This window comes from Aedes albopictus, chromosome 2 (genome assembly GCF_035046485.1).
Source record: "Aedes albopictus strain Foshan chromosome 2, AalbF5, whole genome shotgun sequence".
Classification (NCBI taxonomy): Eukaryota; Metazoa; Arthropoda; class Insecta; order Diptera; family Culicidae; genus Aedes; species Aedes albopictus.
In genome coordinates, this window is record NC_085137.1 from 334,150,468 (window position 1) to 334,172,268 (window position 21,801).

The window sequence follows — 21,801 nt, forward strand, 5'->3', positions numbered from 1 at the left end:
TTTGATTTTTTCCTATGTTTTGAGGGGTTTTCGATTTAATTCTTCTCATTAACCAATCACACAATATTTCACATAATTTATGAAGTTCAAGTTTGCTTATCCTGTACCTGGATACAAATTTTCGAAGTGCTTCTCGCACCTGACTGTAACACTTGTTTTAGCTGATAGCAAACTTTCTTCTCGGTTATGCACATGGCGAGCACTGGCGCAGTCTAGAGCTGCACAGCATTGAAACTTGCATAAAACCTCCGCACATCATTCTGATCCATGCTGCGTCTCAGCACCTACACTCTTCTCATCCTGCCTTTTCGTGTTGAGTCGTTTAATGAAAATCAGCATTTTATTAAACTTAGGCATTTTTGATTTTCTGTTTTTTTTTTTCTGACAAACTTTGTTTTTTTCTATATCTTTCCAGATTTTACCCCAATTTGTGTTCAATTCTCGGGATCCAATTGTGATAGGCGTTATAGTCGAAGCCGGAATAGTGAAAGAAGGAACGCCCATTTGTGTGCCAAGTAAAGAGGTAAGTGATAAATTTTATATGAGTTAGGTATATTTTTTCAGTTTTATTTAGTTTTCAATTTTCTTATGACTTCGATTTTGGACTTTGTTTCGATTTAAAACTGCAGAGCCTTGCTGTTTTTTTTTTTTTGAAAACTTGTAAGGTACAATTGATAGTTTTATTTCTGTCTTCCGGAGTGAATTCTTCTATGAGTAATGTCTACAAAAAAAAACGACTAGATCATCCTACAGGCACTGGAGATGCTCGTTGTTGCGATTTCATTCACAAGATACTGTCCACCACTCGTTCATTCAGCGTAGCTCTCTGAGCATTTTATTGCTATCTCCGCTCCCAGTATAATTTATGATATCCGGTCCATTTACAACCCTTACTTTTTTCTTCCTACTTTCGTAACGAGATTAGCTGAGCAGATGGAGAGAAGTGAAGAAGCTTCGATGACTTCAGCGGGATCGCCTGGATCGTTGAATTGTGTTACTCTACAGTTCAGTAGAGGATTTCAGCATACAGCTGAAAACATTTCCAGCAACGCCGTTTTCGATTCGAATTCAAATTAGTACAAGGAACTCGATTGATCTGTTTTTATTGACAGTGCTCAGAATGTTCCATTTCGGAAGTACATTTCATTCGCATCATCGGGCCAACGCAACGCGGGGGTTCAGCTCTGTTTGCAATCTATCTACTGGGCTGACAGTTTGCTAGGTTCTTATACACACACGCGCGCGCGCTCTAGCCGGAGAGCGAGCGACCGAAGGTCTGACATGGAAGATATAATTTATTACCGTACGGTGGTGCCATGGGACGACGAGAACGCCCGCGCACGAATTGGGTGCGCTCTATGTACTACCGACTACCGTACATAGACAAATCTATAACTTGGTGCTACAACACTACTGACTGGCGCTTGGTGGAGATGGAGAGTAAGAACTCTCGGCCGCCGGACCGATTGTTGTGTTTTTATTTTCGCGAAATTTGAACCGTTGACGTCAGTGATTCCGTAAATATTTGATTCCGGTAGCCCCGGTTTGCGTCGTAATTCTACTTACGATAGCTTCGTCAACCATGGGACATTCCATGGCAATATGGAATTGGATTTCGATGGAACTTTGTAGCTTGGCATATCATTACAAATCCTGTCAAAATCCATCTATTAAATCAAAATTTAATTTGCTTGGATTTTATTCATCCCAAGCTAGTGTAATGCAAAAGAGAACTCGCTCCGAAATTTCTCAGAAAGATGTTTCTCAAAAATTTTGTATAGTTTACTTATACAAAAATGATAAAAAATAGTCGAGTCAAGTACAAGACACTGAAGACGACCTTACAGTTGAGGTCGAAATACGTATCTGTCAAAGGATGCAAATTCTTAGTGGAATTCAAAGGAACAGTACTTAACGCGATTTTCTTTTTACTTAAAAAAAGAAAAAAATTTCCAAGCCCCTACTCAGTGTTGCAAATGCCACGAAACAAGATATCGCTACATGGAAGCAGTGACCTCACACCTAACAGAAGCGAACGGACCCTACAGGCATGACTAGCGATGGTAGCTCTCACGCAAAGGACGACGCGTAAAAAGTTGTTGAATCACGTGTCCGGCAGATGAATGTGAACGTCAATTATATCAAACGTAATCCAATAACAAAATTGCTGAATTTTTCGGCAAGTCGCTCAGAAAATCAAGGGCTTTCCGATGATGAACTAGTTGATTGTAGGTGTATCCGCAAAGTGGCGCTAGTGGGTCCTAAAATGTTTCAACTTGGACCTCCTCAAGTTTCAAACCAAGTTGATCAGAAAATCAAGTTGCTTCTGTATTTATTCGTCAGGTAGCGCTAGTGAGTTCAACAAATGTACTACATGACTCAGACCACATATAAAAAATGTGTCTGCGACAAATTTGATCAGGACATCAAAGAGTATCGAAAGAAAAGTGAACTATTTGACTCAGGGTATATTCGTTTATGAGTCTTAAACAATTTTGAATGTTTTGTACTTCAGTACTCTAATCGCATAAAAGAATTTCGTTTTTGGCACATCAAAGGTGATCCGATGAACTAGTTGATTCGAGATTCATTTGCTAGGAGGTTCTAGAAATTTTGAAACTTCTGCATCTCATGATTCAGACCACATCATCTTCGGCATAGCTGCATCGGACATCTAGGGCTATCAGATGATGAACTAGTTGATTCTGGTTTCATACGCTAGGTGGTGCTAGTGAGTCTTAGCAATCTGAAGTTGTGTGTCTCGAGACTCAGATTATATAGGAAAATTTCGTCTTAGACAAAGTTGATCAGTCACATCCGCTAAGTGAGGATAGTGAACCTTTGAATTATTAGCTTCTATATCTCGAGACTCAGACAAAATAGAAGATTCTCATCTTCGGAAAAGTTACATAGGACATCATAATACGATGATTAGTGAAAGAATTAATTCAGAAGGGGAGTTATAAGTTTGCATAATACGATCTGATTGCTCTGACATTCATATGCGCAACAGAAACACGTGTTTGATGAACAAATTGAGATATAAAATTATGAAAAATCTACGTGCTCCAGTGGGAATTACTGGTGTGGATGTTCATCTAATTTTATCCGAAAGAGATTTGGATTGTGAAAAGGAACAAACCATGTGCATTAGAGGAATCGAGTTCTGTTCTATGCCTTCAGGGGACGGAGATGGTCACGTGGCTCGGTAGCTTGGAGGAAGGAAGCGCTCGTCTAGCGAATTGGGAGTCATAGGTTCGATTCCCACCGAAGCATGTGGAAATCCATATAATAATTTCAAATCTCTTTTTGTTCATCAATCACATGCTTGTGTTGCGTGTTTGAATGTCAGAGCAATCAAACGTTGTAATTTCCACTTGACTTGGTAAGCCTAAACAAAAGTCGAGAATTTGACATTTATTACAACCTGTTTATGGCCTGTCCATAAACTACGGGAAGGGGGGTTCAGACCAAAGTCTACGCTCCATAGAAATTTCGAAAATTTTGTATGGACAAAAGTCTACGAGAGGGGAGGGGGTCTATGATGGCCTAAAAAGTCTACGTAGTTTATAGACAGCGCCAACTACGATTTGGATTTTTTCTTAGGGTATGAACGTAACCATGATCGAACAATATACATCAAGAGCTTTAGTGGATGGTATCACAAATATTTGGAGCTCATTTAAAGATTGTTAATAGCTTAACCCTCTAATACCCAACCCCGCCTTTAGACGGGGTATAGTTTGAGCATTTTTGTAATTTTTGTTTCGTGGAATATCAAAATTTTTATATTTTTGGCCGATATTTAGGTATGTTTTGTATATCTCAAAATGGTTTTTGTTGTATTTTAAAATGTATTTACATTTTTAAAAATCATTGAAAAATTGATGTTTTAGTTACCTTTTAGAAATCATTGTTTATTTTGTATTGAATCGCTACAAATAACATATTTTAAATTTTTCCCAAATTCTACCCTAGTTCAATAGTTTAAGGGAATCAAATACACTCTAAAATTATTTTCCTTTAAATTACACGGAAAATAAAATTTTATATGAAAAAAAATTAAAATAAAACTATTTCAACAATAATCATAAAATCTCAAAATGTTTTCATCTCAAAAAATCCGTACCCCAAATAGGCTTCCAGGAAAAATATAGAAGTGTGGGGATGTTCAAAATTAAAAATTAGAAAAATCAAAAACTGAAATTCACGAAATCGAGAATTAAAAAGAATCATCTTCCAAAACATGTTTAAATCGATTTTAGATGACGAAAAATGATATTTAGATCAAAATCAAATTTTGGGTATTAGAGGGTTAAAACATAAAATATCGAGAAAATCGCGTTAAGTACTGTTCCTTTGAATTCCACTAAGAATTTGCATCCTTTGACAGATACGTATTTCGACCTCAACTGTAAGGTCGTCTTCAGTGTCTTGTACTTGACTCGACCTTACAGTTGAGGTCGAAATACGTATCTGTCAAAGGATGCAAATTCTTAGTGGAATTCAAAGGAACAGTACTTAACGCGACTTTCTTTTTATTTACAGATATTCCCCTAACAAGCCCAGGTTAATCATCATAAAATATCGCAATTGATAAGGAAATATTCCGAGCTTGTTTTTTACGTTGCACAAAACAATATTACATAACACAGCGTAACAAAAATACACTTTTGGTCTGTCTCAAGAGCAAACTCATGTGTCTCTGACAGATTTTGGGCCGCTGAATCCAAATCCGGGCTCAGATTTGCTCCAACACGTCACAATTTTGAGCTATACCTCAATTTAAAGGGCAAAATATGCGATTTTGGGTGTTTATGAGTGCAAGTTATTAAGCATGGAAATATTTTTTTTAATCAATCAAAAGGTTAATTGGTCAATCAACATCTAAATTAACGACTCATGCAAAATATTTCGTTTTACCAAATCGAATTTGATAGTTTTAAGCGATTTATGTTAGGTACGATATTTCCCATACAAGTCACCCTCCAAAAGTTGCATGCAAGTTTTCATACTAATATAAAATGCTTAAATCTGTCAAATTTGATTAGGTAAAACGAAATATTTTGCATGAGTCGTTAATTTAGATGTTAATTGACCAATTAACCTTTTGATTGCTTAAAAAAATATTTCCATGCTTAATGGCTTGCAGTCAGAAAAGCCCAAAATCGCATATTTTGCCCTATAAATTGAGGTATAGGTCAAAATTGTGACGTGTTGAAGCAAATCTGAGCCTGGATTCGGATTCAGCAGCGCAAAATCCTTCGGAGACACATATGTTTGCTTTTGAGACAAAAAAGTGTTGCGCTGTGTAATTTAACTAAATGTTAGTTGTTTGATTCTTCCAAAATTCTAAAATGAAATAGTAGAGGAAATAATCTGTACCGACCGGTAGTATCCGTACACTTGCTACCCGAGCAAAGTCTAATAGCAAATTGAAAACAAATTTTGATGTTGTAATATTGCAAATTTTGATAACTCAGATTGTTGACGTTTTGGTCGTTTTAATGGTAAAAACATCAAAAATAAGAGCAGAATAATGTTCCTGTGACAGCAAATTGAATACAATTCCTGTTTTCGATGAGCAAATTGAAAACTGTTTTTTGTAATCAGCGCAAGAAAAATGAAAAAAAAAAAGTTAATTGTAGAGTTTTTCGGTGGATATCAAATCATAAATGCAATAATACATTGTTCGGAAATTTTCTCAGCAGTTTCTATGGAATTCGCTTTGGAAATTTTTTCAACCATTCCTTCATGAATTCCTTTGGAAGTTTCGTTAAAATTGGGCAATTTATTTTGGAATTTCTTGAGAAATTCCTTTGAGAAATCCTTCTTCAATGCTTATGTGAATTTCTTTTGTAATTCCTATCTGAATTCTTTAGACAATTCTTTCGTGAATTCTTCAGTAATGCTTTTAGAAATTCTGTGGTCTCTCTCTCTCTCTTCTTGGCGTAACGTCCTCATTGGGACAAAGCCTGCTTCTCAGCTTAGTGTTCTATGAGCACTTCCACAGTTATTAACTGAGAGCTTCCTCTGCCAATGACCATTTTGCATGCGTATACACACTTAAATTAAATCGCCGACCTCAGCAAACGGATTGCCGAGAATCCAACAGCCGAGAATCTGGTAATAATTTTTAATGAATCTCGGTAAAAGTTTTACCGAGATGTCGGTAAAACTTTGCCGAGATCTCGGTAATCCAACTTTTTACCGAGATCTCGGTAAAGTTCACCGAGACTCGGTAATGGTTTGTCGAAATCTCGGTAAAATTTTTACCGAGAATCAGTAAATATTTTACCGAGATATCAGCTGTTGGATTCTCGGTAAACCGTTTACCGAAATCAATTTCTGAATTTAAGTGTGTATCGTGTGGCACGAATATACTCTATGCCCAAGGAAGTCAAGGAAATTTCCTTTACGAAAAGATCCTGGACCGAGCGGGAATCGAACCCGTCACCCTCAGCAAGGTCATGCTGAATACCCGTGCGTTTACCGCCTCGGCTATGTGGGCCCCTGTGGTCATTTAATTTGAAACTTGCTTAGAAAACATTTTAAGAATTTTTTTGCCACTGTTTCGGGAGATTTTGGAAACTTCTGAAGTTTGAGAATTTCTCAGGAAATTGTTTGGAAACTTTTTCGGTTATTCATTTGGAAATTCTTTCGGAAATTTATTTGGAAACACCTTACGAAATCTTTTCTGAAATTTCTTTAAGAATTTCCTTAAAAATGGGAAATTTCTAACGGAAACTCCTTTCAAATCTTTCATGGAAATTCCCTTCATGGAAATTCGGCAATTCTCTTCCATAAATCCTCGCGCAATGTATTTGGAAATAACTTTTTTTGAGGAATCTTTTAGCTATTTCTTTGAAAATCCTTCAGCAATGGTTTTGTGAATTTCTTTTGCTATGCTTCCGAGAATGCTTTTGACATTTTTTTTTCGTGAAACGCCATGGGTGTTTCCTTCGGAAATTTAACATGTAGTTTTTTGAAAAAAAAAAACTTTGGAAATTCTGTTGAGGAAGGAATTTTCCTTTGGTAATCGGTTCGGCAATTATTTTTTTAATGCAATTTCTTCCGCAATGTCATTGCAAATTCCATCAATAATTTCCGATTGGAATTACTGAATTTTTAAAAGAAACTCTCTGAGGAATTTACCACAATAATGGCCGATGGAATTCGCATAGATTTTCGAAGGAATTCCCGAGCAATACCCTGAAGAAATTGAAGTATGTATTGGAATTCTTACTTAGAAAGTGTATCTTAAAAAGTGTGAAAAGGTGAGTTAGGAAATAGAAAACTATTTCCTAAGAAATCTCCGAACAAAGTTAAGAAATATCAAAAAGAATTGCCGCAAAAATTTACAAAAAAAAATCAAAGAAGTTACTGAGCAAGTTTTAAAGAAATTACCGAAAGGGTTTACAAAGGTATTGCCAAAAGAATTGCTGAACAAATGTCAATGGAACTCAAGTTACAAAGTTGCTAACTAAATTTTAGAAAGACGGTCCGTAGGAATTCACAAAGAAATGGGTACAGAAATATCTACATGAATTACCAAAGACTACCATACTTTGAGAAGGGAATTACCAAACAGACTAACGATGATGACTACCAACCCAAGGCAGGTTAAAACCCTGTAATTTTGTACTGATTTTGTAGTTCTTAGAAATAGAAACACTTTCGTTTACTGGTTGTACAAAATACAACAGAGCGATAGCTTGAAGATTAGAATTCATACTCCTCACTGTTTTTCTGTCAAATTATTCTCATCGCCTTCAAGCAATAAAACAAAGATGTTGCCACGATAAATGTAGAGTTCAAACCAAAAGTATAAATTTCTTGCAGTATGCGTAGTTGTGTGAATAATTTATATTTTCTTACTCTTAAAGTTTCAGGAATTTCGATTCGAAATTGCTGATGGAGTTTAAGATGAAATAACGAAAGGAATTGTCTAGGTAAAAATAATGCCACAGATGCATTCCAAAAATAAATTGCTAAGCCAATTTCCAAAGGAATTGTGAAATGAATTCTCAAATGAATTTCCCAAGAAATAAAAAATAACAGCCAGATAAGTTCCCCAAGAAATTGCCGATAGAATTCCCAAAAAAGGTGTTTTTTTTTTATAAATTTCAATGGAATTTCCAAATAAATTGCGGGAGGAGTTGTCGAAGGATTTTTCAAAGAATTTCAAAGAGAATTATCGAGTCAAAGTCCACAGGAATTGCCAAGAAAAATTCGAAGGGAGTTGATGTAGAAATTTCCAATGAAATTATCATCATTTAAAAAAAATCCTTAGGAATTCTCAAAGAACATATCAAAAGAATTTCTGGAAAAAATTTCAAAGGAATTAAAAAAAACGCATTTTTGAAGAAAATTCTGAAAAAAGTTGCCAAAGAAATTTTTGAAAGAATTCACAAAGCAATGATCGAAGAAGTATCCAGAGAAATAACCGAAAAAGTTCAAAATAATTTCCGAAGAAATTTCAGGAGAAATTTCCATAGAAGTTTACTGAAAATTTCACAAAGAAACTGTGATAAAAAAATTTAAAAAAATGCAAGAGAAATTTTCGATACATAAGGCAAACATATTCCTTAAGGCGAAACTGGAAGCATTTTCTCATTTTTTCGGTTTTTGATTTTTTATTAAATAACGAAGCAATACTATTAAAATCGGTTTTCGTGCACATGTAGAGTATGGATCAAGGTATCTTCTGAATTTTTTTGAGGTGGAAAATGTTTTCTATTTTTTGCAAAAAAACATTTTTTCGCGAAATTTTGTTCAAAAATGGTTTCTGCAAAAACGAAAAACATTTTCCACTACAAAACAAATCAGAAGATACCTTGATCCATACTCTACATGTGCACGAAACCCGATTTTGAAAATATTGCTTCGTTATTTAATAAAAAATCAAAAACCAAAAAGTGAGGAAATGCTTCCAGTTTCGCCTTAAGGAATTTTCTACGCAAGCTCCAACGAAATTGTCACAGGAAATTGTTGAAAGATTCCGCAAAGAAGTTATCGAAGGAATTCCTAATGCAATTAAAAAAAAACGACGGTGAAATTTTCTTACAACACTAAAAGAATTCTTAATAAATTGGTGCCCATTAATCTCAGCAGAACAATTTTCAAAAAGTTACTTATTCCTAAATCCTAACCCTTCAGGACGCGCCGATGCAAAAAGTACAACACCACCAAAAAACCTCGCTCATCGTGTACGGTGAGAGCGCAGTGCAGCTTTGGGATGAAACAGACGCTTCCTGAAAGGTTGATGTATATTTTTTTTTCAACTGTGCGAAAATTCTTGTAAGGAGTTGTAAGATAAAAAACAATGGGAATGTACATAATAGGGGTAGGCGGGACAATATGGACACCCTAAGGTTTTTGCCAACTTTATCTGGCAAGATGTCAAAAAAGTTTAGTTTTTTGATACATGTATCCTTTTAAAGTCTATTTAGCATCTATTGCATAAGAATGCTCACGAAGAAAAATGATTTATCCACTTCAAAAAATGTTAGTTTTTCATGACCGTCTTCAAGCATACGGGGCAGAATGGACACCCGCATGGGGCAATATGGACACCATCAGACTTTTACGAATTTCGTACATTATTTACACCTATAAAGTCATTTCATTACAAAACAACTATTATGGATGAATAATACGCCGAAGTAGTTCATTTTTGTTCAGTTAATTTAATTTCAGGCTATTTTGGATAAAACTTCGTTTTTGTCGGCATGTACAGCTGTGCCTAGAACAACTATTTTCCATTGCTGTCGTTTTTTGACCAATTTGTTTCACCCTATGTCTACTATAGTGAACATTTAACCGAAAATATACTGAAATCGAAGAATTTGGTTGGTTTGTGATTTAGGTTATATTTTTCCCTTGCCGCTTCTTTCAAAAAGGTGAGTGTCCATTTTGCCCCGGCAGCAGAAGATATTTCCAAACTTGATTTTTGATATAATAAAGAAGAAAATATACAGTGTATCAAACAATTGTCCGTACAGCCATTTTTTGGTCAAAATAATGTTTCATTCAAATGTTTATAACTTTTTTATACGACAAACAAAAACGCTGAAATTTTGACCAATCATGAGTCATATATTAGTGCTCCATTGGTGAAATTTTGAGCGAGATCGAATAAGTGTTCTGAAAGTTATAGAACTTTTATTAAAACTTATGATATTTTTGAACACATTTTTAAAACATTATATCTCAATATGTACTTGATGAAACATTGTCAATCTTTTTCGTGTTACAGTTTATACCTAATGCTTTCATATGCAGCTTCGTTTGAGGTTTTATATTCACTACAAAAAATATGAAAAATCTGTATATGTTCAGAGTATTATTTGGAAATTTATCATATTTTGATCAACAAAAGTGCCAAGTGTTTTCAACTTTTTTAAACTCTCTTAATGTAATATTTTTATACAGGACCTACTAAACTACATATGAAGTGTAGGTCCTATGCATTTTTCGTTCAGTTAATGCACTTTTATTGGTGGAAAACGTTTGGCAGATTATATGTGCAAAATATGGTAATTTTTGAAACATCGTCAACTACATATGCACATTTTTCATATTTTTTGTAGTGAATTTAAAACCTCAAACGTAGCTGCACATGAAAGCCTTAGGTTTAAGCTGTAACACAAAAAAGATTGAAAAAGTTTCATCGAGTACATATTGAGATATAATGTTTTAAAAATGTGATCAAAAATCTTATAAGTTTTACTAAAAGTTCTATAACTTTCAGTAAACTTATTCGATCTCGCTCAAAATTTCACCAATGGAGCACTAATATATGATTCACGATTGGTCAAAATTTCAGCGTTTTTGATTGACGTATAAAAAAGTTATAAACATTTGAATGAAAAATTATTTTGATCAAAAAATTGCTGTACGGACAATTGTTTGATACACTGTAAACATGTTAAGCATGTAGATACAGCAAAACTACTTGCATGTGTTCTAGAAATATCACGTTTTAATCGACCTGCAATAAATTGATCACTAAATCTTATTTTAGATGGTGTGAAAATTATAATTTCCATGCACAAAAAACGGAGGACGCAACTTTTTCGTGTTAAATCAAGTATAATTTTAATTTCGAATGTTTCTTTCCTGAAACTACGCTTTAGACAAATGGACTATATTCTCCATTCATTAAAAGTTCAAAAAAGTTTGCATATTTCAAAATATTGAGGGTGTCCATTCTGCCCCGGGTGTCCATATTGCCCCGCCTACCCCTACCACTAAATTATTGTGTCAAGCCAAGCCTCAAAAGAAATTTATTCGAGTAAAATAAAAAAAATAAATTCACAAAGTTATAAATAATAACTTTCTGGAAGTTCTAAAATAGATCCCGTTTCAATCTGTCATCTGCCATAAAATTCCAACTGATCCCCAGCCCCACAGAATCTTTACTCATTCCAGCGTGGAATGGATATTTAATTGTGCCGGCCGGGCACTTCCTAACTTCCCGCCTACCTATGGTCGAAAATAGCGCGACGTAGATTAATCCAGCAGATGGATTTTATTTTTCCGAGAACCACTTCACCACCCGACCGGAATCGTAAACCGGTGCGGCGGTAGTGCTGCTGGTGGTGGTGGCGGTGAAGAATCCACGGAGTTCGGGGGACTCGTCAGGGCGTGGAGAACCGAATCGGCGCAGTAAACGAGCTGCTGGAAGACTATTAGCTTACTAATTCATATGCGATCGGAAATTAAAGTCACGAACAGGAAACGTGCTGACAATTGAAATTCCAGCTTTTCCGCGAAGCGATATCGTTTGACTGAGTGCTGTTGCTTCTGCGGCTGCGGTGGTAGTAAATTCGTCGGAAATCCACGTGATGGCTTAGGCCTGCTGGCTGGCGGTTCACAACACCTTCCGGATGAGCGTTAGGGCGGTTCGTTTCGATTTGAATAATCCCGATTCGTCAATTCGGATGCCGAGCCGGTGCGTCCTTGTTGGATGACCGACCGGCTTCAATCACCACCGACGTACGACGCACGTCTCTGGTCCGTGGTGGTGGGCTCATATCCATTACATCACCTAAAACCGGTGAGCCTTTATGCTTCGTGTCACGCTCAATGAACACCTACCCCATAAGTATGGGGGAGAATGCTATCGGGTACCGAGGTTTATGAATGATCGCGTGGAACCATCGACTCTGCGAGCTGTCATTTGCTGACGTCTTCATAAAATTGTCGCCCGGCTGATGATGTCTCTTTCTGGCTGATCGAACGTCCATTCAAGTGGTTCTCCTATGTATGTAAATAATAATTAAAATTCCTAGAATCCGAACGAGCGGAAACATTATTATTCCAAGCTACCGCTGGCGGGTGCTGCTGCCGCCACCGCACCGGTTTATCGTTGTGTGGGGTTTCTCGGTAGAAGTGCGTAGCGGCCTAGTGGCAGATGCGCAATGCGTGCCTGGGTAACCTTTTTATTGCTGATTATTAGCTTTTTCTACTAATTTATACATCCTTTGTATTAAGGAAGAACATCGTTTTAATCAATTCCTCGCACCAGTTGCTATAAAGTTCTGTTTTAAGGCGTGCCAACTATACAGCAACCCATCTCATTTATTTTTTGGCTGGTACGGAAAGGCTGTTCACTCAAAAACAAATTTTCGATAGATGGCTTGGAGGGTTGAATCACATACACCAATCAACCCAGTTCGATTAATTGAGATGATGTCTGTGTGTGTGTGTGCCTGTGTATGTATGTGTGTATGCATTTCTGTGTACAAAACAAAGGTCACTCCTTTTTAAGGCACTCCCCATTGGCCGATTTTTCGGATTATAGCTCGAATCGAACCGGAATTTTGCCGCATTATTTGCTATTAAAAATAGCCCGGATCGGTCAAGGCGTTCCGGAGCTATGGCCATTTCAGTGATCCTAACCAGCACCGGTAGAAATGGCCGTATATACAACTGAATCAAGCCCCATCATGCGTCACTTCAAACTGCGGCGATTTTTGTAACCTAACGCATGGTTGACGTATTTCGTGCGGAAATCAACACTGGAAATCAGAAATTCCACGATGTCGGCCCAAAATTCAAGATGGCGGCTAAAAATTCAAAATGCCTACCTTGATACCTTGATACCTTGTTGGCTACAAAGTAACTTTACTCCAAAGCCGAGCGTATAGTAGAGCTCCATCTTCGTCGGTCTTCGGCGATGTTCCTCCAGTTTCCCCGAACGTGTAGGGATCGTAGATCTTCTTCAACCGCGTGCAGCCAGCGAGTTCGCGGCCGCCCACGAAGTCGCCTACCTCTACCGGGTTCTCTGCTGAATATTGTTTTCGCTATTCTTTCTTCCGACATTCGCACTACGTGTCCAGCCCACTGAAGTCTGCCGTATTTTATACGTTTCACAATATTCGCATCTTCGTACACTTGGTACAACTCGTGATTCATGCGTCTGCGCCACACTCCATTTTCTTGTTTCCCACCGAGAATTGTCCGCAGCACTTTGCGCTCAAAAACTCCAAAAGCTTTTCGGTCTACCTCCTTTAACGTCCACGCTTCGTGACCGTAGAGGGCAACCGGAAGAATCAGCGTCTTATACAGAGCGAATTTTGTTTGCGTTTGCAAGTTACGGGACCTAAGCTGGCTACGCAATCCGTAAAGGGCCCTATTCGCAGCTGCAATACGCCTTTTCACTTCACGGGAAACGTCATTGTCACATGTCACAAGTGTTCCAAGATAAACAAATTCTTCAACAACTTCAAACACTTCCCCATCAATCACTACCTCAGCACTAACACCACTAGGCCTGCTTCTGTCTCTACCCGCTATCATGTACTTCGTCTTGGTAGAGTTAATCGTCAAGCCTATCCTCGCTGTCTCTCTCTTCAGAGGAGCATAAGCTTCATCCACTGCCCTACGATCGATGCCGATGAGATCAATATCGTCCGCAAAACCGAGGAGCATGTGCGACCGTGTGATGATAGAGCCATTCCTCTGCACGCCTGACCTCCTAATCGCTCCTTCGAGTGCAATGTTGAACAATAAATTTGAAAGAGCATCCCCTGCTTCAATCCATCCAAGGTCACAAACGACGTAGACACTTCGTCCGCGATCCGAATACTTGATTTTGATCCATCCAGCGTTGCGCGTATCAGCCTAATTAGTTTCGCCGGAAAACCATGTTCTGACATTATCTGCCAAAGCTCATTTCTTTTCACTGAATCGTACGCTGCTTTAAAATCAATGAACAGATGGTGAGTCTGCAAGTTATATTCCCGAAATTTATCTAGGATCATCCGCAGGGTAAACATTTGATCCGTCGTTGATCGGCCCTCACGAAAACCAGCCTGGTATTCGCCGACGAAGGACTCCTCAAGAGGTCGTAGTCTGTTGAACAGGACACGCGACAGTATCTTATACGCCGAATTTAAAAGGGTAATCCCTCTGTAATTGGCACACTCCAGTCTGTGCCCTTTCTTGTAGATTGGGCATATGGGGCCATCCAACCAACTAGTGGGCAATTCTTCATCCTCCCAAATCTTTATAATAATCTGGTGGATTGATTGATGTAGCTGCTCGCTTCCGTGCTTAAGAAGTTCGACCGGGATCTCGTCCTTCCCAGCAGCCTTGCTGTTTTTCAGCTCCTTAATGGCCTTTTTAACCTCATCCAGTGTTGGTGGTTCCACTGCTTGACTGTCATCCATTATGTTAATCCTGTTCCTGGGTGCTCCTTCGCTGCTACCATTCAACAAATCTTCGAAGTGCTCCTTCCACCTGGCTGCCACCATTGTTTTGTCTGTCAGCAAATTTCCTTCCCGATCATTGCACATGGCGGGCACTGGCGCAGTCTTGTGCCGCGCGCCATTGACAGTTGCATAAAATCTCCGCATATCGTTCCTGTCCATACTTTCCTGCGCTTCAGCAATAACACTCTCTTCGTGTTGCCGTTTTTTTTCTGCGGTGGACGGTGACGGATGTTAAATAGTTTTAGGCTCTAAATGCATGTCAGCGCCACCCTCGGAGACTACGAACGCCGCTTTTCAAGCAACGATTTCAAACAGCAAGCAATGCTTACAAATCGTTGAACAGTCATTTATATATGCAATATGTCGAAAACGTGCAGAACAGCTTGCGTCATAACCCCAAACGGTTCTGGAACTACGTCAACTCGAAACGAAAACAAAACGATGGTGTACCTGCAACGATTTTTTCCAACGATGATGTAGCTTCAAGTGCTTCAGAAAAGTGCAACCTTTTTGCTAAGCATTTTACCAGCGTTTTTAACGAGGAGTGCGCAACACCCGACGATGCTACAGTAGCTGCTTCGGCTGTTCCTGAAAGTTTTTGCGACATCGATGTGCCGTTCGTGACGGATGAAATGCTGCGCAAAGCCGTGAAGAGGCTGAAAACATCCACCGCTCCTGGACCCGATAGAATCCCCGCTATTGTTTTGAAGAGTTGTATTGATGTCCTCGCTGTTCCCCTGTGCAGAATTTTCAATTTGTCGCTGCAGCAGAAGAAATTTCCTGAGCAGTGGAAAAAATCCTTCATGTTCCCAGTGTACAAAAATGGCGATAAGAGGGATGTACGAAACTACCGTGGAATTACGTCATTATGCGCTGGCTCAAAATTATTTGAGACTATTATCAATGATTGCCTTTTTGCCCAAACAAAAATGTATATTTCCACCGACCAGCATGGATTTTATCCTGGCAGGTCAGTAACGACCAACCTGCTCTCTTTTACTTCTAATTGCATCAACCATTTGGAAGACGGAAAACAGGTAGATGCAATTTATACGGATTTGAAGGCAGCCTTCGACAAAATCGATCATGGCATTCTCTTGTGCAAGTTGGCAAAATTGGGTGCCTCGACCGCTACTGTAAGTTGGCTAAAATCTTACTTATGTGGTAGGAGACTTTGCGTCAAGATTGGATCATATACCTCCTTTTGGTTCACGAACTCCTCGGGCGTACCACAAGGAAGTAACCTCGGGCCTCTTCTCTTCGCACTCTATTTCAACGACGTTGCTGCTTTGCTGGGTGTTGGCTGTAGGCTTATTTACGCCGATGACCTTAAGATCTACGTTGTCGTCGAAAGCCCGGCGGATTGCGTCAGATTGCAGAGTTTGCTAGACATATTTGCTAAATGGTGTGAGGAAAACCGCATGACACTTAGCATTAGCAAATGTCAAGTAATAACATTCCATCGCTCCGCGGCTCCTGTCCACATGGATTATAAAATCGGCGACACTAGTATTCAGCGCGTCAATCAAGTGAAAGACTTGGGTATACTGCTTGACACCAAACTAACATTCAACGACCACCGCGCAGAGATCATCGATCGCGCCAATCGACAGTTAGGCTTCATTATGAGGACGACCAAAGATTTCACCGATATCCACTGCCTCAAATCGCTGTACTGATCGCTGGTTCGTTCAATCATAGAAACGTCTTCAGTTGTCTGGAGTCCATACCAAGCAAACTGGATCGATAGGTTCGAACGGATTCAGAAACGTTTTGTACGTTACGCCCTACGATTACTACCTTGGCGGGACCGCGCTAATCTTCCGCCCTACGTTGAGCGCTGCGGCTTGGTAGGCTTCGACACTCTGGAGCGTCGTCGGACTATTCAACAAGCAGTGATTGTTGCAAAAATCCTGAACTGCGATATAGATTGTCCAAACCTTCTGGCACAGTTGCCGTTAATCGCTCCTACACGTATTCAACGTTGGACACTTGACCGGATGCTTGCGACGCCGTTTCACCGTTCACAATTTGGCTTTTATGAACCGATTTCCGCCATGGTGAGAGCCTTCAACGACGTGGCTAACTTATTCGAATTTGGAGTTTCTTCAGCAGAGTTTCGGAGCAGAATTATTGCTTCAGCACGTCCGGCAGTCGCTAGTTAGATTAGTACACATTCATTAAGACGTAAGTCAGATGGATTAAAATAAAATAATAATAATAATAATAAAAATATGGGTAGATTTGGTATGGGTAAGATGTCTGGAGTCCAAAAATGGTGACCAAGATAAACAAGATGGTGGTCTAAAATCCAAGATGACGGCTGCAAATTCAAGATGGCGTCTGTTTAATGGAGTTTGGGCCCTAAAACCATGCAATATGGGTATATTTGGTATAGGAAAGATGTCCGGAGTCCAAAAATCACGACCAAAATATCTAAGATGGCGGATCCAAATTCGGCTGTTTAAAGTGTTTAGGCTCTAAAACCATGTGATTTGGGTAAATTTGGTAAAAAAGGCGAAGAAAATATTAAAGATGGAGGTCTTAAATCCATGATGGCGGTCTAAAATTCAAAATGGCGGCTGCTAATGAAGTTTTAGGTTCTAAAATCATGCAATGTGGGAGTATTTGTTCTGGGGAAGATATCTGAAGTCCCACAATGGCAACCATAATATCCAAGATGGCTGCTCCAAATTCAACATGGCGGATGTTTAATGTCGTTTTGGGCTCTAAAATCATGCAATATAGGAATATTTGGTATGGGGAAGATGTCCGGAGTCCAAAACTGGTCCAAGATGGCGACTACAAATTCAAGATGGCTCTGCTAGTGGAGTTTTAGGCTCTAAACCATGCAGTATGGGTATATTTGGTATGGGGAAGATGTCTGGAGTTCAAAATTGGCGACCAGAACTTTCAAGATGGAGGACTTAAATCCAAAATGTTGGCTCAAAATTCAATGATTTTTGGTGTCATGAAATGGATCTTTGTTAAACGTATGAAAGTGCGATATTCATCGGAATCGAAGTAGGCCTCGCCGCGGTCGGACATCTTTTTGTTTGGCTGTCAAGGTTTTTTTTTGCTCCGCTTTGTGTAAATTTGTGACGAGAATTTGGCTGGTGGTACGCCATCCAGAAGCAGCACGCGTATGAATTGGAGAAAAATCTAGTCCCGAATTAACGGGTTCCGTGTTGTGTATGTGATCGAAAGAAGAATATGAAGAATTTAAGTTATCGTGAAAATGTATACCGATGATTCCGTTTCTGCCGTTTGCAAAAGTTAATCACTAAGGAGTTCCTGATTGTGCTAGATTTCCATAGTGTAAATTCTTTTTCTCGAGATTTATTCGTAGTGTAATCGGCAGTTCAGGTGCTATCCGCGTACTTACATAATGTGGATGTGTTGTGTGTTTCGCTGCACAATGTACACTCAATTGACGGATGGTGGAGAGAAATGAAGACAATCTTGGAGAGTTTGATTTTTTGATACGATCACGCAAAACTGTCACAGAAGTGTTTCGTGATTTAGGTTTCTTTAAATTAATAATATAGTTTTCATACAAAGCGCTGAGAAAGTTTGAAGTGAAGAACCCATGAGAAAAAAAATCCATCATCAAGTGAAAAATATTGCGTTTCTGTACAGTACAGCTTGTTTCACGCTGTAAGGAAGAAGGATACCGGACGTTTGATTATTTGGTGAGATCTTTCTAATTTCTATGAGATGCCTTGATGCTGAAAGTGTAGGGCCCCTACACGTTTCACAGTTTATTCACTTAAAAATTGATTTTCTTAGTACAACCGGGGAAGAGGTTACAATATTTTGTCTCGTTTCAGAGAGCGAGCAATGGCGCTTAAATCTAGGCTTCCGAGCCTAGGCATAAGGGGAAAATTCTATCTCCCATCCCAGGACGAGGAGCCCAGATGGAGTGACATTAACTTTCCTAGCAACGTCACTCCCAACGTTTTTGCTTATCTTCTTTACCGTCAAATGGGGTAACTTGCAACACTCTTCGACTTTGAAGCAATACCTATAATTGAAAATCTAAACATTTGAATCATCCTGTAAAGCATCGTGTACGCTAATTACCCAGAGTAGAACACTATGCAACACTTGATATACCAAAACACGTTGCCACCTAATCACGAGGGGCGAAAACATGCTTGTTGCAAGTTTCCCCATCTGTGGGGTAACTTGCAACACAGGAAATGAAGCTAAGTTAGCTATCATTATACTAACAGTCTAGTGCTTAGTCGAATTGTTAATTTTTTATGTAATGCATGAAAAATGCATTGAAAAGATGTACATACACTAACCAATTGACATATAATTTTTCATGAAAGAGTTGATAGCTATTGCAAGCGAGAGTATATCGTTTAACAACAGGTCTCACGTTCCGTAAATATAAAAAAAATATTGTCATTTCTTGAAAAGGTAGAGTGAGTCATCTTTAAGTAGTTTTCAGTTTGAAGTGATGTTTGGAAATTTTAGCTAAAATAACATGATTGAAACACACCTATTCAACTTTGTAAATCGTCGGGGCCCGTGGCGTAGTGGTCCACACGTTCGCTTCATAAGCGGATGGTCATGGGTTCGATCCCAGCCCCAGCACTTGCAATTTTTCGTCAGTTGCTCTTCCTCCCGAGAGCAGCTGACACCTGACCCTCTTCGGAGCATATAGCTCTAACGGACCCGGAATTTGGATATCGGCGAACCGCAACTCATAATGGACGACCCCCAATTGGACTGCAAAAGGAACAGCAGCCGACAGCATCGTGCTCATCATTCTACCGTGGACAGGGTAGACAAGTGGAAGCAGCACAAAGGCACCAGTTCGATATATGTAGCACGCTATGTCTGAACCAGCAGATTATAAAATTTGCATGTACATCGGGTTTCTTTCCATAAAACATCAGTATTCAAGCTATATTTTCATTTGCAGAAGGTTTCAAAATATTCTATAGGGGAAATTTTGATTTTTCCATCTTTTTGATCGTTTTTCATACAAATTTGCTTGAAATCCTCATTTTCGGTCAATTTATCTCCCATACAAAATGTATGGAAAAATTTTCACCGATAGAATATTTTAAAACCTTCTGCAAATGAAAATATAGCTTGAATACTGATGTTTTATGGAAAGAAACCCGATGTACATTCAATTTTTATAATCTGCTGGTTCAGACATAGCGTGTGTAGTAGAATTAAAATAGAATACATTTAGGTGCTGTACAAAGTGTAAGTGCAGCGTCCAATTGGAATCGCTCACGTAGTGCCCTAGTGGACAAAAGAGCTGTAAATTAGGTTAAGCGATTAAGAATAAAAAAATAAAAACTTTGTAAATATCAAAATCGCTAATTTGGGTATTAAGCTGAAATAGTTTACTCCATCTAGGTTCAGTATTGATGTTGGTGATTGTTTTGAAGCGCCTAGTTATTGCACTTTTAACAAGATGAAACATGAATAAAACTTCAAAATATTGTATTTCCTAACAATGTTAGACGGTCACGTGCAAAAATGAAAAAAAAAAGAGTTGTCATTTGAAAATGAACGCGACACGTAATCAATAAATGATCCATTACGGTTGTTTCTGTAAAAATCATCGTAAAATGAATTGAAGATTTTGTCAAATTCAACTGTTGCAAGCAGGCTTGTAAACATTCGACATTTTTCATTACCTTCGTTTCGTAGCCGCGGTCGGGTGTCAACTTGCTTTGTTGCGTTCATGCGCTACCGCTACCTCTTACACACAACACGAGCGGTAGAACGAAGATCAATAAACATAAAAGTGGATCAAATCAACGTCGTCTGACTCGATGACTTTTGTCTATTTCCAGCTTTTCGCATGATTTCGGCCAATTTTGGTTATGATTGGTATAATATTAGTTTATTCGTGCGTAATAAATCGATTACGACATATACATATAGCCAAAACAGCTCTCTTTATGGAATAACAACAATCGAACCGTCTCCCGAAGACGCTATCGTGGTCAGCGCATTCGTTTGACATTCTTGTTTCGTACAGTAGTTTGATCGCTTGTGTTGCGAATGTTGGAGACAAAGGCAGCCGAATATCGACGAAAAGGTGTCGAAGACTGTGATAGCTAACAAGACTGGTTGCAAGTTACCCCATAATGGTTGTCGAATATTATAATAATTTTTTACATTACTTAGTCGATAAGTTCATCAAACTTTTATCGTTTAGCTAAGATTACTATTAGGTACCCTAACTGCAAGCAAGGTCATCAGACTTATTGCATTTACCGTAGGGGAGAGGTGAAGCACGATTTTCATACTTGTTTTTATGACATAAAATGAGCAAACCGTTTTAACAGAGTAGCTAAACAATAGACAATGAAATAAAACTAATTTTTCCACTGAATCGATCTTTGATACTCATAATCTCTAAAAACGAAATAGAAGGGCATATTAGTTTTCATTATCATAAGAAAATACTTCACATTTAGTGTGTGTCATCATGTTGCAAGTTACACCGCTGTTGCAAGTAACCCCGTTTGACGGTACCACTTACTATACGGAGCGAATAGTACGAGATGTCCCCGTTCTATGGTTTTCATTCATCAACGTGTCACTTGAGCTTTGTTGAAATGGGTGTCGAAGACACGAGAAAGATGACATCACCGCTAGGTCGATTAATAAGGTTTTTTTTTGTATTATTACTTTTTTAATATGATACCCACAGCTACGTGAATAGAATTCAAATATAACAAAATCATGGACTCCATTTCTGAATTCTGAATTTAAAGAGTTTGATAAGCAAAGCAAAGCAAAGCAAAGATAACCGTACACATCGTAGTTGCTACTCCGTGATTGACCAGAACAATCGAAGTTGCACAGAGAGCCAATGAATGTGAAAGCTTGGGACTAGCTAATCATTCTCAATGTGCACAATTCGAGAGTTCAGCTATTTAAAGTCAATAACGGCGCTGGCCACGTCCTTACGGTCATCAGGAAAGGGAAGGAATGTTAGTTCGACAACCGTTGCTACTAGAAACCGTGGAATCCACAGCATCCCCACAGTTGTCACGGGAAGGAATGGTGGTTAGTAGGGTAGGGTAAGGTGTGGATC

General features: G+C 38.6%; 1 protein-coding gene across 1 annotated transcript in view; it reads left to right on the forward strand.

Annotated features, from left to right (window-relative positions):
* LOC109431646 (eukaryotic translation initiation factor 5B) overlaps positions 1 to 21,801 on the forward strand; it is a 355,243-nt gene that overhangs the window by 188,934 nt on the left and 144,508 nt on the right. The window contains exon 7 of the mRNA XM_029874767.2: positions 416 to 523. Within this exon, the coding sequence (XP_029730627.2) occupies positions 416 to 523 (108 nt within the window). The remainder of the gene's footprint in view (positions 1 to 415; positions 524 to 21,801) is intronic.